The sequence below is a fragment of the Raphanus sativus genome, chromosome 2, assembly GCF_000801105.2.
Source record: "Raphanus sativus cultivar WK10039 chromosome 2, ASM80110v3, whole genome shotgun sequence".
Taxonomy (NCBI): domain Eukaryota; kingdom Viridiplantae; phylum Streptophyta; class Magnoliopsida; order Brassicales; family Brassicaceae; genus Raphanus; species Raphanus sativus.
The window spans coordinates 4,667,255-4,691,820 of NC_079512.1; the positions used below are offsets into that span (position 1 = coordinate 4,667,255).

Consider the following 24,566-nt stretch of genomic DNA (forward strand, 5'->3'; position numbering starts at 1 on the left):
TTAAATGTATGATGTATCTTACTCAAACTATCATCTAATATAGTCTGTATCACAACTACCATCATTATTGGTTAATCGTTACTATATGTATATAGCTGAATCAAATACATCATCTTTCTTTCCTTTTTTTTCTTTTTTTTTTCGTCTTTCTCTTTTCTTTTTCTTTTTCTTTCTGTTTTTGTTATTGCGCTATGTAGCCTACTTATTTTACATGTTAAGAGCACCATTAACCCAAGCTTTTTAAATGGAGTGCTTAATCAATTTTTAACAATAAAAAAGTGTTAAACACTTAATCTAAAAAACCTATAAATTGATGTTCTCCAATGGAGATTGCTTATTTTGGGGTACTTAAAAAAACATTGTTTTTTGGATATGATGATGATGAGCCTGCGACGGTGATGAGCATATTTGCCATGATAATAATTTGTTCATCTTCAACCTCTAATGCACGAACACTCGCACAGTTCCTCAAAACAGCCCTGAGACAAGTACAAGTATTACCATCCAAAGGAGTGTCCACTGATGCACAAATAGAACCACGTAAACCACCTTCATTAACAACAAGTCGCTTAAGTCAATCAAAAATAGAACCAAACCAAAAGATTAGTGTTTCAACGTGGACAATCAAAAACAGAACCAAACCAAAAGATTAGTGTTTCGATTAAAGAATCTGATCACGCAGACAAATAAAAAATTGGGTCTTTGATGCGATTAAAGAATCTGATCAAAGACTTGAACAAGAATCATAAAACCCAGAAGAAATCAACGTGGAGATGAGAAAGACGAAACCGAGACCGAACTTTCTTCTTCCCCTTCAACGCCTCTCAGGCTCATCCTCTCCCACTGGCTGATACCTTCTTTGTCGTCTTCTTCTCTTTATCTGTTGGATCGTGGAGGAAAATCAAGGTAGAGTGATGAAGCGTGGAGGAAATCAACAGAGGGTGAGGTGATGAATCGTCAAATTGATCTGTGGAGAGAGAGAAAGGAAAGAATCCCAGACTCTATCTAATTGTAACACGTGTTTCCAAACACTGTTTGCTTCTGTTGCTTAATTAAGCTCTGAAGCTTAAGATAATTGTAATTTTTCTTTTATTTTAATTAAAAAAAACCTAAGCACCCACTTAAGCTCTCGCGTTGATGCTGCTCTGCTCTACCTCTACGGAACGACATATCCTTTCTTTTCATCGCTCCATGATTACAAAAACATATTATCTTTTTTTTAAAGAAAAAAAACATATTTATCAGTATGTGGTTATATAATAGAATGTTTCTCAATTTATTATTGTGAAATAAACTCACGAGATTAATCCCAAAAAATGAAACAGGAGCAGTTGAGGCATGTGTGCTAATACCAGTTTCATAGTTTGTATAAAGTCTTGTAAAAAATGAGAGAATGTTAGTGTTCACGGGTTGTTAGTGACAAAAGACGATTGTTGTCTGGCACTGCGTGCTAAACGATCCGCCCTTGAATTTGCCGTCCTTGGTACATGAATGAGCTGTGAGCTATGGAAACTACTTTATAAGCTCCTGATATCCTCCAGATAACTTACGAACGCCGGCCACTCTTCTGGTTCCGAAACCATCTTCACCAACTAAGAACAATCTGTTGCAAATGTAACCTGAAACTGGCGTAAATTCCTCATACATTCCATTGCCCAAATCAATGCTTCCATCTCCGAGTGAAGGGGAGATATACTTGCCCGAACATTTCGTGCCCCCATTAATCCCTCATATCCTTCCAGAGTACTGTACCATCCTTGTCCCGAGAAAGAATCTTTATCCTTCCACAAACCATCTGTGAAGCATCATCTCCCTGAAATTGAAGGAGGTTGATATGCTTGCGGTGGTATGGGGTATCGGATAGTCAACTCTTGGGCCGCAGCCCACATAGTAGATTCCGTTTCAGCCATCTTTAGTGTATCCCTGGCATCAACATCCAGGTTACTAAAGATCTTACTGTTCCTTGCTTTCCAAATATACCATAGGATCCATGCAAATTGATGATCAATCATCTTGGGTAAAACTCTCCAGTATAAATGATCCATGTTATTATACAATGATTCCGAGGGGAAATCATTTGGATTTGTTGGTATAGTTGATAATGCCCATATTTGCCGCGCTGGAGGACATTCAAAAAATACATGATTCAAAGATTTCTCTGTACTCCCACATCTGTCACAAATAGTGTCTCTTTGCATTCCTCGGGAATTCTTTTTAACCGCAACACACTCTGATACAATCTGCCAAAAAAAGTGATTTATCTTTGGTGGACACTTAACCGGCCAACAAAAAACTTTCAAAGAATCTACCGTTGGTCCATAGAAAACTGGTTGTTTTTCTTTGTCGGGATAAACCATTTCCACCTCATATCCTGATTTAACCGTATATTTTACATTTTTAGTAAAATGCCAGCCATCCTTATCTTCTATACAAAACTTACTGAGAGGTATACTTTCAATAATCTTTTCATCCAATGGATTCACCAAGGCCCTAATGGCTTGGGTTCACATTGTACTTTCATAATTTGAATCATCCAAATGGTTTACATTGCATGTTCTTGGGCCATGCTAGCCTCCAGGTTTTGGGCTTCAAATTTTAAGGATGCTAACAAATACAATCTAACAAATACAATCTGCAAAAATATGTAATTTTTTTTTTTTTGTAACTGGCTTCAAAAATATGTAAAATTTGACAAAAATAAATAAAATAAAATTAGATTAGTGAAATGTATGTCCAAGTAATAATGAAAAAGTGAAATCCTAATGAAATAATATTATAATTTATGTAAGTTTCATTTTTTTGGAAAAAACTTCAAAATCTTTTTCTTTAAAACAATTATTTTTCTTTAAAACAATTATAAGTCTCGAGTTTATAGTCTATTTTTATGGGTTTAAAAAACTTGCACTATCTCTACATATTTTTTGTGAACATAATGTTTTTAAAGCTTTGTGGGGAAATGTCGTTTTCAACACACCCCAACACAACACAAGGAAACAAAGACTGAACATCAATATCTCCAAAGACTGAACATCAATATCTCCAATCAACTATTTAAAATAAAATAAATTTAATCAAAAAAAACTATTTAAAATAATTTAACCAAAAACATATGTCTTTTGTTTCAAACTTTTTTTCAAAGTTTTAGGGATAAACCCTGATTTTTTTTTTTGACTTATAATAAACCCTGAATTTGTTTCTTCCTTTTATGGATTGTTGTTCGAAATGATATGTGTATCACTTTCATCGATCCATTGGTTATCATATAAATAATAGGTCTGCATTACGCCTTTCTGAGATATAAACTTTCAATTTTAGATTCAGGGCCATCCTGAAATATATTGGATCTTATATTAAAATAGAAGTAATAAATGAAGTACTTACTAAAATTATATTAAATTGGTAAACTAATATATTTTGAAAATATACTTCCGTTTAGATAAATAAATAAAATATCATTCACTTTCTGAAATGGTTAAAATTAAAATTCATAAATTATGTAATAAGTTTCACAAAAGATAAAATTGTTAACATATGGTATATTTTATATTTAGAACTGTATATTATATTTTTCTAAATAGCAGTACTATATTATCTAAAATGATTATATACAAAATAATACAAAATTTTTATATTTATAAATGAAAGATTATACATACGAATGTACGGATTAAAATCTAGTTATTTTTATTAAAATACAAATTGTCATAATGTTGGAGTGCGTTTTTTTAATCTAGTTATGAGATGCGCACAGTTGTGCAGTTGCGGTATTACACTGTTATCAAATACCTTACAACATAAATATTTTGTTTGCGGTTTTCTTATTTATTTTCTTGAAAACGCACATCCTTAAAAAAAGTTGTGAATTGAAAATTCCGCAATGAAAACCCTTATTACATGTCTGTCATTCGCAACCTAAGTTTTTGAAAACTTCTACAATCTTTAACTTTTAAATTTTACTATATATTTGTGACAAAATGGGGAAAAAGGTTTTATAATTTTAAAGTGGTGGGAGAGATGAAAAGGGGTTAAGAAGATGAAGCCAGAGTAGGTAGTTTAAATTGGAGGATGAATAAGATATGAGATATTAGTAGAAGGGGTTTGTGGAAAGGGGTTAAGAAGATGAAGCCAGAGTAGATCATAAATCCCTTAATCCATGAAACTATCTAAAAACACAAACCCTGCTAATTTTAGCCCAGAACATAAACTTGTGAACAATAAAGCGGTAGTTCAAATTGCGCAACTTGGTGGGGGCATGAAAAGACAAGAAGATTAAAAGAATGAGACAGACAGAGGTGCAAAATGATAAGACCAGGGTCGTTCTTATCCACTTATGAACGAGAACGTGTTTTCTGTGACCAGTTTACATGTTGATCTCTTTGTTTTCTTCTCCTTATCAACCTTTCTTTCTTCCCAAATATTAATTTCCTACGAGATTTCTTCTGCCTCAATAAATAAAAAAATATCTATGAGATCTTTTGATTGTGAACAGAATCAATACATCCTAATCAACCTTGGAACTAACTCTGGTTCATTCACTATACAATTTTCTTTGGTGTCTTTTTTAAGATTGAATGTGATTTTAAAACGCACTTCCTTTACAAGATCCCAAAACACACCAATAAAACTATTGACGCTATTTTACACATACAAATTTCTTTGTGAATTTTTATTAATTTTTGTTCATGTATGAAATCATATCATTAGTTAATGGTCCACCAAGCTCTCTTCAAGGTGCTCAGAGGGTTTTTTAATGAATCTGATCTTCTTAATCTTCATCCCCAAGAGAAGAATATCAACATAGTAGCAAGAAATCTAGAGACATATAAACGATTCTTCTACTCTAATAGCATTTTGTGATGATGCAATGAATAACAAAAACTGCCTTTCTAAAGATAATAAAACAATAACATTAATAACAAAGGTGGTTTTTATTCTTAACAGACATGAAACCATATAAAATATATGTTAGTGTTTGAAATAATAAAGTGATCCTACGATAACAGACTAAACCATTACAACAATGTTCAAATATATAGACGCCTGACGCCTTTTCCTGCTCGTAGCATAATAAATGGTAGCTAATAATAATAATCTATTGATTATATTACAAGTTACCATCGTAATAAAACCTCAGAGTGGTTTTAGAAAAGGAAGAAGAAGAAAGGTTTTAGGTATGCGAAGCAGAAGAGTAATTCATTCCACTGGATTCTCCGGTCGACAAATCAAGAAGCATCTTCTTGTACGGCAGTGCACTCATGAGCCTGCACCAACATCAATTCTTTTTAGCTTCAACCTCTAGTCACTAGATCAAAGAACTCAATACTCTATAAAGAAAAGGCAAATCAAACCTCTCTTTGCGCTTCTCCAAGAACCGAGCCAACGATGCTTTACGAGCTTGAGGAACTGAAAATTAAGCATCGTTTTAGACTAATGTTAATGAATAAAAGTCTTGTATCCTTGGAAAATTAATGAAATAATACGTAAAATGTTAGGATGAGGCCAATTGGTTTTAACGTTTAAGTTAAAAGTGCATTAGAACACCAAATTTAACAATTAGACATGATTTATGTGATGAAGTTTTTGAACATAAAAATCTGATTTCATGTTGATATATGTACCTGAAGGAATCATATTTCCAGGACCTGCTGCGTTGAATGATTCAATCATACACATTGCATTAGACGTACCAACGGGTCTGTCTCTACACCTAGAGAAACTTTCAGCGTAAGTGGCAGAGCTTGATGATGCAGCAGCAGCAGGAGCGTTATGGATTTGTTTTCCATAGACTCTTTCAGTTTCTCGAACCGGTTTCTTCAAGCTGTTCTCTCCAGTTTCTCCTTTCAAACCGTTCCGGGCACATAACATAACAGCTTGAGCCTAATCACACAGAGCACTGTTAGAAACATGTTATGTGTCGTAAATGTAACTGTATAAAATATGTATTAATTATACCTTATCAGGAGATATATCATTAAAGACGCTAACAGTTCCACCATAGAAGATAGTGAGCTGAGGTAGTGATCCTGAGGAAGTCACTCTGTTCCACAAGCCACAGCCAAAATTAAACATAACTCAACGTTTCTTGCGTCTCAAGTTAGATCTTATTTTTGAAATGTTGGGTACGTTACCGTGCATCAGCCGACGAGTTCAAGGCAGGACGGAAAGAAGAATGATTTGTTAACGGAACTGATCCGCCAAGTAAAAGCGGATTCGCGTTCTGAAACGCACCACCGCTTAATTGGTTTATGCGGAGATTGCTGGCCGCAGAAACTGGGCCCCAGTGGTACGATCCCGCCTGAAACGTCAACATCTTAACATTTTTTCACATGTCTTTTAATACAAAAAAGTGCCGACATATGCGTTTATCTAAAACTTCAAACGCCATTCGCCACTTTTTTTAATGTTTTCTAATTTTGCGGCTTGCAAGCGACTCGTAATATTTATCCAACACAACTATTTATTTTCTATTAATATTTGTCCTGGCCAATCATTTTTTTCTTTTGATAAATTAAAAAAAATTCAAGAAATACACTTAAAATTTCCACAGGTTTCCTACCACTTTCCGGTAACTTCCCATCGGCAATTGACTGAGAAAGTAGTTAATATAACTATTTAATCAGTCTTAGCCATAAAAACGATGAAATTATATATGAAAGTTCTGTAACCCCTTTTATCAAAAAAAAAAAAAAAGTTCTGTAACCAAACTAGTGACTGAATTCTGAAAAGAAGATGAATTGAAACTTTAAAGCCTTGAACCAACCTGAAAATCTGCAGCAGCAGGCATGAAACTTGAACTAGGCAAGAACTTTGCCTTTCCCCATTGTCTAGCTGCCTTCTTGCTCAACCCTAAAAGTAACCAATTTTTATTGATATCAATTATAATTACTCTTTGAAGATACAGTTTTCAAGCATGTTTTAATGAAATATTTATTATTAATTATTTTTACAAAAACGTTTTGGAATCTAAGTTAATTCTATTTAAAAACAACACGTTTGGACGATATTAGTAAACATGTTTGTACGGTAGAGAGACAAGAACACGAACCTAGTTCTCCGACACGATCATCGCCAGCCTCGCGTTTAACGTTGCTGAGATACTGCTTGTCGCTCAAACCAAGAAAATCTCTTTCCATCTCACACCAAAACAAGGAACAATACTAAACAATTTTATTTCTCTGTTTCTGACAAAAAAGAATTAATTTAAAACAGGAAAAAGTTGTGGGAATCCAATGGGAAGGTTTCGTTTTGGTAATGTTGCAGACACACTTTTGGAGACGGTGTTCTTTTCTAGTTTTAAAGGCTTTTGCCTGATTAAAAGCCATGTGGGGCTTTTTCCACCGGGAATCACAGTTGGTGCGACCGGCTAGACCTGTTAATTTCTCATGTGTTTTTAATGTTTCAATTTTGATTTTTGATTTTTTTTTTGTCTTATAGGGATTAGGGTTGGGTAAATTAACCGAACCCAAAAATCTGAATCGAATCCGATCCGATAAAAATGAACTGAACCGATCTGAACCTGACATAAATACCAAATGGATATTGTTTTATAGTATTTCGGGTTATGAGTATTATCCGAACCGAACCCGAATCTAAATGGATATCCGATAGAACCCGAAATATTTAAAACTTCAAAAAGATCTTGTACCAAATATGATTTCAATTTCTAATACGTATCCAAATTACACTCAGATGTATTGAACATCTAAAATAAATATCTATTATATGAAGTTTGGTATTTCTATTACATGAAGATTGATGGTTGAAAGTGGCGTTGAAGCTTGAAGTTTTTTAGATTTTTGTTTTGTTTCATTGAACAATGTTTCTCATTTCATGAGAACTTAGTTTTCTTTTTATGCTTTCGTGATTTTTTTTCTATCAAATAAAATGTTTACCTTTAATTTGGTGTTTAATGATCACGGTTGATGTTCATTTCTTATTTTTGAAATGATTTTACTTATGTTTTGGTTACGAAATAGGTAAAGTTAGGTCTTTGAAACTAAAGAACCAATTCTACTTGTGTTTTGGTTACAAAATATGTATAAATCAATTACTTTTAAATCGAATACCCGATTTGGATCCGAACCCGAAAATACATTGGGTTGTACCGGTTCTTTGAAAATTTACTAACTCCGATCCGAACCCGATAGAATCTGACCCGGTACCGAACCAAACTTTTACATAACCCGAACGGGGTTAATTTTGACAAACTCGAAAAATCAAAACCCGGTTGGACAAAACTGAAATCCGATTGGAACCCGAATACCCAAATCTACTCGGGATGGTAGACATCTGTCGGTGGATCTGATTTTAATTCATTTTTATTTTTAACAGAGAATAACGCGGGTGAATTTGATGGCTAAGTATTGGATCTTTTATTTCGTGAACTCACCACATGTGAAATGTGTGGCTCCTTTTCATATGCAACGGTTTGATATTTATCACCTCATTTTCCTTCTTTCTTTCTTTGAAAAGTATACAGCAATTGATGAGGTGAGACTACCTTTTCGTAGAGGCTAAATGTCACTTGTTGGATTACTAGAATATCCACCGCGAGGACGATCAATGGGCTGAAACAAGTTTTGTTTGCTTATCTGCCCAGTGTCCACTACATTAGATTCTTTATCGTATTTGAATACTAGGGGTTTGCCGGCGCTACGAGCCGGTTTTGTTAATATTGTTATGATTTGACTATAGTTTTATAATTTAGAACATTTCTCAACAGTATTTTAGAAAACAAAATATGTATATGATTTTATGGAATTTATTAATTTGATTGTAGTCTTTGCAAAGTTACCATGAAAGAAATTTAAGTTTAAATATATGCATGACAGTTTGAAAGTGTAATAGCTGAATTGTTTATTATTTAATTGAAACTTATTAATTTAAATTATGATTTAGAAAATTTATAAATGTGGACTTCATCTTACAATGATTATATTAAATTAGAGTTTATACATATATATTTTATGTTGTGAAAATATTACTTTTCACTATATATATATATATATATATATATCAATAATTAGATTTGATAGTAAAGATGCCTAAAAACTTAAATTGATAAATCTATGTTAGTTATATAAACTGCATTATTTATTTATCTTTTATGTTGCGTCATCTCATTTGGAATAAGATGATTTTTTGTCACGTTTTATACTATCAGCTTTGTATTTGTTCGGTTCAACTCGGTTACTCTTCAGTTATCGGCTAAAATGGAACCAAACCGATAACCCAAAGTAAATGAAATTGGTCTTGTTTTTGGCTAGATCCGTAACTGAACCGATATTCTTACTTTGGATCGGGTTCGGGTTTGAGATTTATGCCTAGACTTAGTTTTGTATATTGGGATGATGGGGAGGTGTTATAATAGTTTGATGCTTTGGACTTTTCTAGGTTGATTTCAATGAATTATATTTTGTGAGCGGTGCTTATGATGATAATTTCAAATAATCACAGGTGTTATATTAACCGCTAGTTTCTTCTCGCTCTGGATTTGTCAAAATTAAGAAGTTGTGACTATATCGATTTAACCAATCAGATGTATATTGATCGTAAAGATACATTCGAAGTTGGTACAATGTATTTTAATCCTAAATCTTAGTATTAAATTTTTAAAATTTTTGATATTTATTGTTGTTGAGTAATTTGTTTTGGATGATGTAATTATGTGGTCATCTCTATTTGTTAAGAACATTATTTAATGTTTTTATTGTGTTATATCGTAATAGGTTATAGGTTAATATATTTTGTGTTTGTGTTTTTTCAATAATATGTTTTCTATATAATAGTAAAGTCTCTGATGTAAAACATATTAAATTTCAATAACTTTGCATTTGTTGTTTTAAGATTAACAGTTTAACGTTAGAAATTGTATTTTATTTTTTATTTGAATATAACTATCTTATTTGTTGTTGAATATTTTATTTGAGTTGCATTTTTGTAAGATTTTTATTTGCATTCGTTATAAGATTTCTTGATGGCATTCGTGAACTCCCATAACTCCTCTACTTTCTTAAGATTGCATGTTTTCCAGAGACGGAAAAAACGTGTAACCACCATCTGAGAGCAACAACCGAACTTCAACTTAGAAAGAAGGATGTAGGATGAAACCATTGTGGCGGCATATGTGTGTAAGGAAGCAGAAGATTGAATCTGGTGAAGCAGGAAAAGTTCGATTATTTGCATTTCTATTTATTAGCATCTATGAAATTAGGAAAAAAGTTTTTAAAATCAACGTCATGGGAGATATCTTCAATAAAAGAGTTAATTGCCATACTTGATGAGCATGTTTCAATGACACAGAAACGTTATAATTCAGTAAAAATTTTGCAGGTGGAACATAGATATGAATACAAGATACCAGTAAAAAAAGAAGTATGTAAAATATTGGGCTTGGTTGTCAAAAATTCTGGAATTGAGTCTCAACATCTTAATTAAATAAATTTGCATATAAATAATTTTAATGATTCAATATAAAAAGAATTAAATGATGATGACACATGGTATTTTTCCTCCTATGGAAATACAAAAGTCTACTTTATTATATAAGATTGTTTGAGTTATTCAAATTGTATTTATGTCATTTAATTATGTATCTATATTATTAAAATTAAAATACATTAGGAAATTGTTCGGAAACATAGATAATAGTATAAAAATAAAGTATAATATTATCGAGAAATATGGATAATAGTATATTTAAAAAGTAATAGGCTTATGTTAACCAGTTTTAAAATATATAAAAATAGTCAAATCTAATCATCTCAAATTATATTTTGTCTAAAATAATCTTAAAACAAAATTTGAACTTTATATACATATTTAAAATCAAAATAATAATTTTAAATTAGTTGATATAAAAATTGATTCAAAAATATAGATACATTCAAAAACTTATTTTTACTAAAATATTATCCAATAACCATTATAAAAAAATTTCAATATATATAAGAAAACTACAATACAAAGCTCAATTTTAAACACCAACTTAAATTATGATTTTTATATTTCACATTAAGTTTTACAAGTATAATATATGTGATTTTTTATATGATGGTACGTATAAAATAATATTAATAATATAATTATTTATATGATTGTACGTATAAAATATGATTAATTATAAGGGGGCACTTCGATTATTTTACCGGTTCGATTTGGGTTCGGTTCAGTTTGGTTAATTTAGTTCTAGAATTTTTCGAACTAAAATAAACCATAACTAGTTTGATTTGGTTTGGATCGGTTTCGGTTCGGTTTATATCCAGTTCGGTTTGTATTCGACTTGATTTGTGTTTTGATTGGATTCAATCGGGTTCTCTAATTTAGTTATTTTAAGAAAAAATCATGTTTTAAAACATAAAATTATAGTCATGAAATTATCATGTTGGTGATTATGAAAAAAAAAATTATATATACTAAATCCAATACAAATCTGAAACAAAAACCTTTAAGGAAAACACAAAAGATTTATAAGAATACAATTAAATTAACTAAACTAAATAGATTTCTTTTAAAAAGTTGCTAATAATGTCTCTTGGAAAAAAACTATGTAAATTAAATCTAATATAAAATTGAAACAAAAAAATTTAAAACTCTACAAAGAGTTTATAAGAAAATAATCAAACCAAAGTTAACAAAAGTAAATAGAAAATTAAAAAAACATTGTTAATAAATTTAACATTGATTTTTTTTGGCATTGATTTTAACATTGATTTTAACCTTAGGATTTTAGTATATCGTATATTGATAGTATGTTTAATTCAAATAATAACAAAAACATTGTTTTATCAGTTTGGTTTAATTCGGTCGAATTGTTTCGGTTCGGTTGGTTCGAGTTGGGAAAATCTTAAACCAAACTATTTGATAATAGAGTTTGGTTTGTTTTGGATTGGTTTCGGTTCAGTTGGTTTGATTTGACTTGGTTCAGTTCGGTTTTTTTGCTCACCCTTAAATTATATGATGACACATATATGATATACAATAGTGACATTAAAAAAATAACAATATATTTTTTAAAAATATATCCTCGCGTCAAAGTCTAGTTAGTTAGTTATAAGAGTATCTCCAAAAAACACTTAATAACACTTTAAATATGAAGTTTTTTGCTCTCCAAAAAGAAATTTCAAATTTTCAAATTTGAAACTTTGAGTACTAAAACTTCAAATATAGAGTGTTATTACTCAAAACTTCAAATTTGAAGTTTCATATTTTATTTGCATTATAGTCTTTACAATTACATATTACATTTATAATTCTTAAATATTTTATTTTTTAATCACTAAAATTTTCATAACTCATAAATATTTCAATTTTTCTTTAATAATCTTAAATTTTACACAAAAAAATTAATAAAAACTTTAAAATAAGATTTTTTTTTCAAAACTAGATTTAGATAACAAACAATATTACAAAAGAAACTAAACAAATGCACCCATTGATCTAATATGGGAGTATATATTAAGAAAGAAATATAGAATAATGTGGTGTTTTATTTTAATTTAATATTTAATTATATATTTCTATGTAAAATTTTATATTTTAGTATAACATTTTATTAATTAATATTGCTATAATATTTTTGTATATGTGCTATCTATTTATAAAGTTGTATGAATTTAAATTAAGTATTATAAATATAAAGACCATAGTATAAAATATATTTTTTTAAAATCAGGATTAAAATTTTTGTTTTGGAGAAAATTACATTTAAATTTCAAATATGAAGTTTTGCAAACTTCAGAATATAGTTTCTTTTTGGAGATGCTCTAGGAGAAGAAAATTGACCATTTGCAATATATTAATCTTCAGTTGCATAAGATTAAAAAAAAAAAAAGAAGATGGAAAGAGTTTGACGTTCCAATTCCTAAAACATTTGATAATCATCTTACAATTTTAATTTATCATTTTTAATGATTAAAGCACATTCGGCCAAGCCTTCAATTGAATGCCTTAGTCGTTATGAGAATAAATAATGATGAAAAGATTCCTAAAGACATTCACAATAGGACGAGTAAAATGATTTTCTTCTCGATCTTCATCCTAATTTTCGGTTTACCATGTTCCATTATTCTGGACAAATTCATTTATTTTAGCACATTCCCTATCTCATATGTGTGTGTGCTTACGCGCACATGTGTGTTATAATAAAGAAGAATAAAAAGATATATAGATACCAAATCGAATGCTGCTACGTTCACATCCAAATAGAAGATAAGAAGGAAGTTTTGTTAATTATTATCCATTTAAATTGTTTAGGCTATATATAGAAGTCCGGTAATAATATAGTAAAATCGAGTCCAAAAATACAATCGTTGAAACACTATATAACTACATCTTGTGAGACAGCGGGTCACAATTTTCTTTTTTTACAAAAATAAAACTAGCACTGCATGCTTGACTCGAGTTGTTGATTGATCTCTTTCCCACTTTTACCATTCATTTACAACATTTCTCGTCTGCAAATTCATAGTCATAGTCATAGTAATAATTTAGATTTTAATTATTGACAAATGGGGGAAAATTAAATTAAATGGAGAAAATACCTTGTAGTTTTCTCAATAGCTTTCCAATAAAAGCGAGAAACACGACGAGCAAGATGACTAAGGTGATGATCCCTATTATAATCGCCAATGTTTTTCCGATGCCGCCATTATCTTTATCGTCTTTGCCTTCTCCTGCTAATTAAACTTGAATTTAACAATTAAATATCAAGACTATCTATCACCTCTAATTTGCTTTTTAAAAGTCTACCATCCAAATAATTACCACAAGTAACCACTTAACTATAGAGAGGTTGCCATCTATGGCTACATTATAAGTTTTGGTTTTTATCTTCTTTTTCTTGTGTGATTACAATTTTTTATCAACCCCCTAGTCTATATTTGAGAAGTGATTTGCCACATGTCTTCTCTACAATCGTTTTCACAAAAAAAATTGTGACGTGGCTATTAAGATTGATGACATGTCATATGGTTAAATATGACATGGACAATTACATTTAATGCTGATTATATTTTTGGAAATCTTTTTAGAATATGACAATAACTCATATATTACATTTAATATTGATTTATATTTTTGGTAAACTTTGTAGAATATGGTAATAACTCATAAATCATCACTAAAATAAATATATTAAAATATGAAATTTTGAATTTCGAAATATTATATAATTTTACTTTTATAATTATAAAATTTTTGTTATCTAAAATTTTCTAAATTTTCTGAATTTAAAAAAAAAAAATCGTAATATCATTAGTTTCTTTTATATATTTACAAATTATATAAACATTATTTAGTTTTAATTTTTGATAACTATACAATTTTATATGATTTTTAGTAATTTTGTACAAGTTGATTTAATATATTTAACCAAATGAAATAAATAATGTTTTTTATCCAAGATTTAACTTTATATATATACACATACATTCTTAAATATAATTTAATTAAAAAATTTATCTTAATTTTATGCTTAATTAATGATATTTATATTAATTATTGGTCAAAATAATAAAATATATAATATTAATAAATTACATTTTAAAATATAAAATTTAACTTTTAAAAAATTCATCACTACACATGGTGCAGGAAAACACCTAGATTAATAATTATGATATGGCTACTAAAATGATAATATGTCTTATAGATTAATATGAAATGGAAAATTATATTTAATGTTAATTTATATTTTGGTAAACTTTTTAAAATATGGTAATAACTCATATATTACATTTATTGTTGATTTATATTTTTAGACTTTTTAAAATATGGTAATAACTCATAAATCATCATTAAAATAAATATATTCAATTGTGGCATTTCAAATTTCGAAATATCGTTTAAATTAAAAATATTTCAAAAATATATACATATTTTTAGAAAATTATAAAAATTAAATCATAAAATCAAATTAAATCGTAAAATCATTAGTTTCTTATATATATCTACAGATTTTATAAATATTGTTTAATTTTAATTTTTGACAATTATGCATTTTTTACATATTTATTTAATATATTTAATTAAAAAGAGATATAAAAATCTACCTAAGATTATAATTTTAAATATATACATGCACATTTTTAAATATAATTCAAGATAAACAAAATTGTTTTTATCTTGATTTTAATGTTCAGTTAAATCAAATTTATATTAAAATATTGATAAAAAGAAAATTTATAATATCAATAAAAGATTAAATATAATTTATATTTATCTATTAAAAAGGATTTTAAAATTTTTTTACTGCACATGGTGCAGGAAAACACATAGTAATACTTTAAAGTAAAGGAATCTTACCAAAGTTTGAGTTTGGGGTCTGACGTGCGTGACTACCACCGTAACTAAAACGCGCGTAACACTTGGACAAGTAAACGTATCCTCCCTGGGACATTCCACAATCAGATCTGAGCCGTCCGATTGCATCAGTCAAGCAATCTTGACACTGTGCTGAACTTAGATCACCCATGCACTGAGCCACACCCTGAACATCCCCGTTCCCTCCAGTCCTGTCGGGTCCACTTCCAGACCTTAAAGAACCCATGACGTCACTGACTCTAGTCAACGCATCTTGGTCGTTGAATCCCAACGGCTGTCCACATTTCTGGAGCATCTCTGTTTTGTCCTGAACGCCAAAGAACGAGTTCTTGTCGAACCGGACCAGACAACTTTGCATCTGCAAGAACACTGAGTACGAGTTGGGACATGTGCTTCCGACCAGTGAGATGGCGCGTGATATACATGATGAGCAAGATGTTGCGTCAAGGTCAACGCTGCACTGGAAGAGACCATATACGGTAGCGGCCGGTTCGGGTTTTACCCCAACGGTGAGGTTAATGTATCGGCTGGCGACGGTGGAGCTGACGAGGGAAGAGAGGAGGGATTTGAGGTTGGTCTCGTAGGCGGAGCCAGGTGAGAATTTGTCAGGAGAACACTTTGCGAATATGTACGTGTCTGTGGGGGCGGAGGAGGTCGGGTTGTATGTGGCGGTGGAGGAAGTTTGGTCCATCAGAACCAAGGCGGCGAGAACGAAACAGAGAAGGGTCGCCTTCGTGGTTGTTTTCAACATGTTTGATCTTATTGGTGACTCAAGGGGGGGAGTGTTTAGGGAGAGTAATATAGAAGGTGAGGAGCGAAGAGTTTGCTTTAAAGAGAATTGACGTAAAGAATGGACTAACATATATGTAGTTTCCATGTTGCATGGTTTTTTTTTGTTTGTATCTTTTTGGTGGACGTTCTTATAAGTTATTTTCCACAATTTGCAATTATTCCATATATTATTGAAATCACTAAAATACAACAACTCTTTGTCCGTTGAGACTGAATTGATTAATGCTTTATTGTAGAATTTTGCAAAGTGTGTTTAGTTTAATGTCCATTACAGTTTTCTTTAAAGCAAGTACCATCTTTTTACTCATTTGGATTCAAATTTTGACTTTGACAGTAGTGACGACTTGTGTAAATGAATTCGTTAGCTTCTATATATACCGTACGTTATTACATACTATTAATTAATTACCCTTTCTAAAAGCCACAAACTGGATGTAATTTCTTATGGTAAATGGTGGTCTTCTGTGGAGTTTGAAGGCGTATAAAGGTAATTGGGGGAATTTCACGAAATTGATTCAAATTTCTTGACATATACTTATAATTGTTACTTTTGCTTCCCATTTGAATTTCTCGCTCAATTGGTTTCACTTTCACGTTCTAGTTTGTCTTTAACAAGATGATACCAAGAAGCTTCTAGCATTATGTATAGAATCATATATACAAGGACCATGTTGTGTCTCTCGGTCACGAAGACAATATGAATATTACCAAGTAATGAACGACTATACGTCATGAAAATGAGTTATGGTTATTAACTTATATAGTATAGCGTATAGACTTTGAATATGCAATGGTACATGAAAGTGATCTTAAGAAAATGAAAATTAAATACATGGAAAGGGATATTGGCGTGTTGGTCGAGATATATCATCTTTTTGGGTCAATGTATCATCTTTTTCTTTTTATTTATATATATGAGATTGTTTTGGGGAACAACGAAGGTGTTTTAGGAGTTGTTTTAGCCACCAAAAGGCACTTTTGTAACTTAACTTTCTTCCGCACAAATAAATTCACATAGAAGGAAATAGATAAACAATAAAGAAAGCTTCCAATGTCAAAGTTTAGTTACGGGACCGGTAGACGCATATAGAGAAGACAATAATGGTCTTTGACCTTCTTCTGTGTGGTTGCTTAAAACAAAACACCATCGATTGTAAAGACTTTTATTTGCCTATAGATTGTTATAGACATTTGCTTACTTCTTTGACTTTCTATTTGAACCTGGAAATAGCTTCTAGACCAGTTAATTGTCTTGATGTTAACTATGTGTAGGTAATTGAATTAATATTTGCATATATTTTCAGTTGTTAATTCATAGCTGGTGTTGACATGCGCTATATAACACTAAAGTCTCCTAATTTAGTCAAATCATTGCTCAAATTACAATTACCAAAACATTACAACATATACGGTCTTCATAGACTGCGTGTTTTTTCGAGATGTCTAAAATTAATCGTAGCAAATCCTATAGTCCTTATTGATTTTGATCAATCAAATACAACATGCATGTAATTTTTTCACACAGGAAGCATTTATAATTATAATACCAGAACGTTACTAATTACTAATCAGTAGTTAAGCAATATGACACAATGACAATAATGTAACAATACAACGTATCTAGCTACTTCGATTCAGTTAAGGAGTTAAACTAATAACCAAATAATTAAGATGACATAATTGATCGCAGAAAGTTTTTGGTGATTGCATGGTTGTTTTGATCAATCATATTACTTTCCAAAATATTATTTTAAATTTTGACGTAAGATACGAATAAAAAAGGACAGATTAGAAGTTGTGTCATTTTTTCACTAACGAACATGGCCCCCTACCAAAAGGAAAAGTTACGTTATCTAAATATATGAACATTTCCAAACCCATCGAGACTAATGTCTACAAAGGTCACAACTCGTTTGTTAATTTAAACGTCAGTGGATAATCGAAACAGTTTTTTATCTTCCTTGGCGGATGGAACCTCATTTCCATACAGAAAGAGTATTAGACTTAGGAGGTATTAAATTGATACATAGATTAAGGGTTTTTGGTGAGTAATTTCGTGCTTGACTTAATATATAAGTCATTGGTTTCTATTTCTTGAAATAATATTTTAAAAATATCTTATTGGGGAGTCGATAATTTTCTTGATTTTAGATAAACCTAATACGGTTGACTCATTCGTTAATTCCAAAAGGAAAACATTTCTTGAAAAATTGGAAGACATCTTTCAAGGTTGAAGACTTTCAATGTAACTACCCGTTAATTAATAGAAACTAATTAATACAGAGTTGAAAGGACTTTGATATTCCAGCTATTGTTCGAGTAATTAAAGACAATCCCTGCTTTCAAATCATTATCAGGATCGTCTTGTTTCCAACAAAAATTCCATTCAAAAGCTATATTACAAAGTGACAAGATCAACTTCCCTCAGTTTTACTTTTCTTCTTGTCAAAGTTTGCCTACTTCACATGAAAATGTTCGAAATAGATCATATATAACATTTCTCTTCTTACGCATCAATGAGTGGATCTGTTTAGAAGAGTAACAAGAAAGAATCAGACTAATATATATATATACTCATTTGGTTTCATAATACTTGATGTTTTACCTTATTGCACAAAGATTAAAAAAAATTACACGTTTATAAAAAAAATATTTTAAAGATACTAATCTTAAAATCAGGTAATCAATTATAAAAAAGATTTTAAAATATACTTAGTTGAACATTTTTCAATAAAGTTAAAAATAATTTTAAAATCTCAAAACTTTATGTAATTTTTTGTCATCAACTAAATAAACAAACTCATATTGACTATGTGAACCATGATGAGAGCTCCACAGACTCAAAACTTCATGTAAATTGAAACAAAATAGTCCTAATAAAACATCATCTATATTGAAACAGATGGAGTATTATACTATCTTTTTTTTTCAAGGCGTATTGATTTATGATTTTTTTCTTACAGTTGTATACATCTAGAGACAATCATCTCCTGAATGTCTAATTAAAAAGGGTTTACTTTTCTTCTTGTCAACGTTTGCCTACTTTCACATGAAAATGTTCGAAACAAGTCATCTATAGTATCTCTTCTCAGCATCAATGAGTGGATCTGTTTACAAGTGTAACAAGAAAGAATCACACATACATAGATATTTTTCAAGTCAATGATTTTATGATTTTTGTTACGGTTGTGTACATATAGAGACCATCATATTCTGAATTGGTAATTAGGGGAAGGTTTATAAAAATTAATCGGTGCCATATCTGAAAGTATATTAATTATGGTTATGAATAAGACATAGCTTGTCAGCATCTAGTTGTTTTTGAGGAATAAAGGGCTTTAAAACTCACCCACCCTATCACGGACTGTCCCTTTGAGCAAACGTTTTCTATATAAAAGAATGTACCACTACACATGGTAGATTAGACACCACAATAAGCATACGTCTGATATGATCATGCGACTTCGTTTCTATATCAATCTTTTGATTTGTAGTTCCAGATTCCAATTTTATACGCTTTTTTGTTCCTTTACTCTGTTCATATCATTCATCAGCGATAACATTATCTCGATCAAATGTATGTTATAGGCTTATAGAGTTATAGCACACACTTTAGGTTCCATTTCTACAATCGTAAGGAACAGTCAGCATTGGCCATTTGGCCTGCTCACGTTTTCTTAGACCTGAGAGTATTCTGTTATAACAATATGGTTTATTTACTCTTCATGCCAAGGTTGTAACGATGTGATATATGTTATAAGATCCGCATATTATACCAGTAGGCTGTAGCTGCTTTTGTTTCAAATTAAAAAAGTGTGTATATAGTGAACGCGGAAAAGTGTAGATATGCATAGAAAACTCAATATCTCTCTTGTAGAGATTTAACTTAGGTTTACTTAGATTTCATGTTATTTTTAATTTAGAACAAAAATTGAAAATAAAGATTCAATCAGTTTAACGAGTTCCCGACTTCTAACCTAGATCAAAAATATTCTAACAACACTAAATCAGTGTGGAAAAATTCTTTGGTTCACCCCTAGAGTGAACCTTTAGGTTCACCCAACCAATATGATTTCAGTATTTCATTTTCAGTATCTTTTAAAAAAGGAAATAAAATATTGTCAAGTTATATTATATTTTTAAACTAAAAAATAAAAACAAACAAAAACATAATATTAATTGCAAACAAAAACACATTTAAAAATATATTTTTAATACCGCCAGTCAAACACTAAACTCTAAATCCTAAACCCTAAACCCTTGTGTAAATCTTAAACCCTTGGGTAAACCTTAAACCCTTGGTAAATCCTAAACTCTTGGATAAATCATAAATCATATTTATGATTTATCCAAGGGTTTTGGATTTATCCAAGGGTTTTGGATTTATCCAAGGGTTGAGGGTTTAGTAATTAGGGTTTAGGGTTTAGTGTTTTGCGAACTGTGTTAAAAATATTTTAAAAAATCCAAAGATTTAGAATTTATCCAAAGATTTACCATGGGTTTAGGGTTTATTTAAGGTTTAGTGTTTTGTTGGCAGTATTTTAAATATAAATATTTTTTTTGCGACTACTATTATTGACTATTTATTTTTTTATTTTTAAAATATAATAAAACTTGATAATATTTTGTTTCTTTTTGAAAAGATACAGAATATAAAATAACGAAATTCTATTGGTTGGATGAATCTAAAGGTTCACTCTATGGGTGAACCCAAAATTTCTCATCAGTGTGTTAGATAGTTCAATTACAATAAGATCACCTCAACTTAGAGAATACAACAATCTTGTTATAATAGACTTAAACCTAAGCTATTTCTCTTTGTTGAAGTCTCTTTTCTCTTATGATTTGTTGATTAATCTCTACTACTATAACGTGATGTTGTTGCTTGTACTTGTGTTAACCTAATCATCATACTAACATCACCTTATATATGCTTCATATATGATCAGGTGATACAAGCTAGAGTGGGCCTGAGAGGACTTGGCCCAAAAAAACTTGATGTTGCTGCTTGCCCATCAGGCTCTTCAGCGAACACTACAAGAAAAACAGGGAAATTCTGACGACCACTCCGACGGAAAGCGAAGTCGTCGGACCATTCCGACCACATTCCGACGACATACCGACGAAACCCAAAAACACGGGTTCGTCGGTATTTCGTCGGAACAGTCCGACGAACTTCCGACGAAGGGCGGTCGTCGGTATATTCCGACGACAATTCCGACGAAAGCCCGACAAAAATTATAACCGTTACGGTCGTCGGAATTCCGTCGGAATATACCGACGCCGTTCCGACGGAAGCTCTCGACCGTTGGCGAGAAAGAATATGCCCGTTTATAGCCGTTAGCCATTTTAAAAAAACCGACGGAATTCCGACGGATTTTTTATAATTTGTCGGAATTTCGTCGGAATGGCGTCGGATTGCCGTAAGCATTTTCCTATAAATGCAACCTCTCCTCATTCATCTCATTCACTCCTCATTCTCTCTTCATTCTCTCTTATCATAAGAAATTCGAAAAAATCATGTCTTCTGGAGATTATTTTCGTTCGTGGATGGATAGACCTCATTTGGATCCCAACACCAATTTGCTTACAGAAGAATACGTTCGAGGTATTGGAGAATTCATGAAGCTTGTTCAACAGCACCCGGATGCAAATACTGGTATGGTAAGATGTCCCTGCTCTACTTGTAATAACAATAGAATTATAAAAGAATGGGAAGTTTGGAAACATTTGTATAGAAAAGGGTTTGCACGGAATTATAAAGTTTGGTATCTTCATGGGGAAACTGGTTTTGAATATGGTAGTAGTAGCGAACCTCAGCCTGTTAGCGAACAACCTCAGTCTTATGGTTGGTTAGAAGAACCGAGAATGGATGTAGATTATGGTGTAGGTACTGAGCAGATGGTACATGATCATTATAGAGGGGAAGAACCAAATCTCGAATCGGGGAGATATTTTGACATGTTGGATGCAGGAAAACAACCTTTGTATAAAGGTTGTAGAGATGGTCATTCACCTTTATCATCTGCAAGTAGATTGATGGGTATTAAGACAGATTATAATTTGGCGGAAGAATGCGTAGATGCGATAGCTGATTATGTTAAAGGTGTTCTGCCAGAGGATAATCTTGCACCGGGTTCATACTACGAGGTTCAGAAACTTGTTGCGGGTCTTCGATTACCGTACGAAGTGATAGATGTATGTATCGACAACTGCATGATCTACTGGGGAGCGGATAAGGATCGGGATAAATGCAAATTTTGTTGGAAACCTCGTCATCAGGAAACGAGGGGAAGAGTTCCGGTACCATTCAAAAGAATGTGGTATTTGCCTTTGACGGAAAGATTGAAGAGGTTGTATCAGTGTGAGCGCACGGCGAAGGCAATGAGATGGCATGCAGAGCATTCTACAAATGGTGAGATTAGACATCCTTCAGATGCGAAGGCTTGGAAACATTTCCAATCAACATATCCAGAATTTGCTGAACAGAGAAGAAATGTTTATCTGGGATTATGCACTGATGGTTTCAGCCCATTTGGAAAGCATGGAAGACAATATTCTCTATGGCCGGTGATTGTGACACCATACAACTTGCCGCCAAATTTGTGCATGCGACGAGAGTTTTTGTTCCTCTCCATTCTCGTCCCCGGGCCAGCTCATCCTAAGAGATCACTAGATGTGTTTCTTCAACCACTAATATATGAGTTACAACAACTATGGGCGGTTGGTGCTGAGACATACGATGTTTCGTGCAGAGAAAACTTTCATATGCGGGCAGTACTTATGTGGACAATAAGTGACTTTCCAGCATATGGTATGTTATCCGGATGGACAACACATGGCAGGCTTTCATGTCCATATTGTCAAGATAGCACAGATGCTTTCCAACTAAAGCACGGAAGGAAAACATGTTGGTTTGATTGTCACAGAAGATTTCTACCACCTGATCATCCATACCGTAGGAGTAAGACTTTGTTTACGAAGAACAAGCAGGTGTTTGATGATCCACCTACGGAAGTTAGTGGGAAAGATTTGGCGACACAGTTTAGGGATTTTGGTGCACAAAGGACGCCAGACGTAGGTGGACATGAAAACATTCCAGTCGATGCTGTTGGAGAGCTACATAACTGGCATAAAAAGAGTATTTTCTGGGATCTGCCATATTGGGAGAGTCATCTATTGCGTCACAACTTAGATGTCATGCATATTGAGAAGAACTTTTTCGACAATCTGATGAACACAATCCTCAACATCCAAGGTAAAACGAAGGATAATCTGAAGTCAAGGTTGGATTTAGTCGATATCTGTGATCGTTCTGAACTTCACGTTGATGAGAACGGTACGGCACCTTTTCCCATTTATCGGCTGGATGGTGCTGGCAAAGAAGCGTTCTTTGATTGGATTACAGATAAAGTGAAATTTCCAGACGGTTATGCATCAAATTTGGGTAATTGCGTTGACAGAAGCGAAGGAAAGTTTACTGGCTTGAAGAGTCACGATTGTCATGTGATTATGCAGCGGCTCCTTCCGTTTGCTTTTTCCGCACTATTACCACGTAATGTTCATGAAGCAGTTGCAGGGATAAGTGTTTTCTTCCGTGATTTATGCACCAGAGTAGTGACTGAGGAGGGTATTAGTACTTTGAAGGAAAACGTACCCGTTAGTCTTTGCAACCTCGAGAAGATATTTCCTCCATCATTCTTTGATGTAATGGAACATCTTGCTATTCATCTCGCAAGAGAATTGGAGCTTGGTGGTCCTGTGCAATACCGATGGATGTATCTTTTTGAGCGTTATATGCATCATCTGAAGAAGAAGATCAAAAATTTAAGCAAGGTGGAAGGATCTATAATTGCACAGGTGATCAATGAAGAAACTTCAAACTTTGCTGAAAACTACTTTCCATCAGAAGTGCATACAAAAAACCGAAGACCTGCTCGGCATGATGACAGAGGAGAGAAAGCAACGTATCATGTTACTGTCCCAAGCATGTTCAGCGAAATAGGACGACTAAGTGGAAAACCCACGAAGCGGAGACTGACGGAGATTGAGCACGCTCATTTGCAAACATATTTGCTTACCAACTGTGAAGATGTTCTACAATATGAGAGGTAAAAATATATTTTTCATTTAAATTGTTATATTAATTTTCAATAAGTTTTATTTCATATGAATAATATCTTTTTATATAGTGTTTATATGGCAGAGTTGCGTATGACTTACAGACATGCCACAGAAGAAGAGCTTCAACAACTCAGACATAACGGATTTGCTGCATGGCTTCTTAATTATGTGAGTCATAACATATATGAAATAATTAACATTTTACTCATATATATTTAGTATAAAATAATAAACATTTCACTCATATATATATTTTATTTTATAGGTGACTGATGGTTTGGCCAGAGGTTTTGTGTTCGATGATTGGATATGCGAGTTTGTGCGGGGAC

General features: G+C 31.9%; 2 protein-coding genes across 3 annotated transcripts; both read right to left on the minus strand.

The window, feature by feature from the left end:
* Window positions 1–4,909: 4,909 nt before the first annotated feature.
* Window positions 4,910–7,279, minus strand: LOC108841731 (protein TIFY 7-like). Its single transcript, XM_018614487.2, has 7 exons — window positions 7,046–7,279; window positions 6,761–6,846; window positions 6,129–6,295; window positions 5,953–6,037; window positions 5,619–5,877; window positions 5,349–5,403; window positions 4,910–5,261 (listed from the first exon to the last, which is right to left on the minus strand). The coding sequence occupies exons 1-7, from the start codon at window positions 7,131–7,133 to the stop codon at window positions 5,168–5,170; spliced, it is 834 nt and encodes a 277-aa protein (XP_018469989.1). The 5' UTR covers window positions 7,134–7,279; the 3' UTR covers window positions 4,910–5,167.
* A 5,986-nt stretch (window positions 7,280–13,265) lies between these two features.
* Window positions 13,266–16,199, minus strand: LOC108823998 (plasmodesmata-located protein 5). Of its 2 annotated transcripts, none has more exons than XM_056995597.1 (3): window positions 15,304–16,199; window positions 13,542–13,676; window positions 13,266–13,454 (listed from the first exon to the last, which is right to left on the minus strand). In XM_056995597.1, exons 1-3 carry the CDS (start codon window positions 16,196–16,198, stop codon window positions 13,435–13,437), a joined length of 1,050 nt encoding a protein of 349 aa, XP_056851577.1. In that variant the 5' UTR covers window position 16,199; the 3' UTR covers window positions 13,266–13,434. The 2 variants fall into 2 exon arrangements, with proteins under 2 accessions (XP_056851577.1, XP_056851581.1); XM_056995601.1 differs by having other exon boundaries at window positions 13,542–13,673; window positions 15,304–16,193.
* Between the last annotated feature and the right edge of the window lie 8,367 nt (window positions 16,200–24,566).

Excerpts from the sequence above, each read along its gene's own strand:
- LOC108841731 (XM_018614487.2), bottom strand. The coding sequence starts at position 7,133 with ATGGAAAGAGATTTTCTTGGTTTGAGCGACAAGCAGTATCTCAGCAAC. Across the intron at positions 6,038-6,128 it reads AACTCGTCGGCTGATGCACG|AGTGACTTCCTCAGGATCAC; the intron begins GTAACGTACCCA and ends CTTGTGGAACAG. Across the intron at positions 5,878-5,952 it reads ATGATATATCTCCTGATAAG|GCTCAAGCTGTTATGTTATG; the intron begins GTATAATTAATA and ends CTGTGTGATTAG.
- LOC108823998 (XM_056995597.1), bottom strand. The coding sequence starts at position 16,198 with ATGGAAACTACATATATGTTAGTCCATTCTTTACGTCAATTCTCTTTA. Across the intron at positions 13,677-15,303 it reads GACCCCAAACTCAAACTTTG|CAGGAGAAGGCAAAGACGAT; the intron begins GTAAGATTCCTT and ends AAGTTTAATTAG. Across the intron at positions 13,455-13,541 it reads GCTATTGAGAAAACTACAAG|ACGAGAAATGTTGTAAATGA; the intron begins GTATTTTCTCCA and ends ATGAATTTGCAG.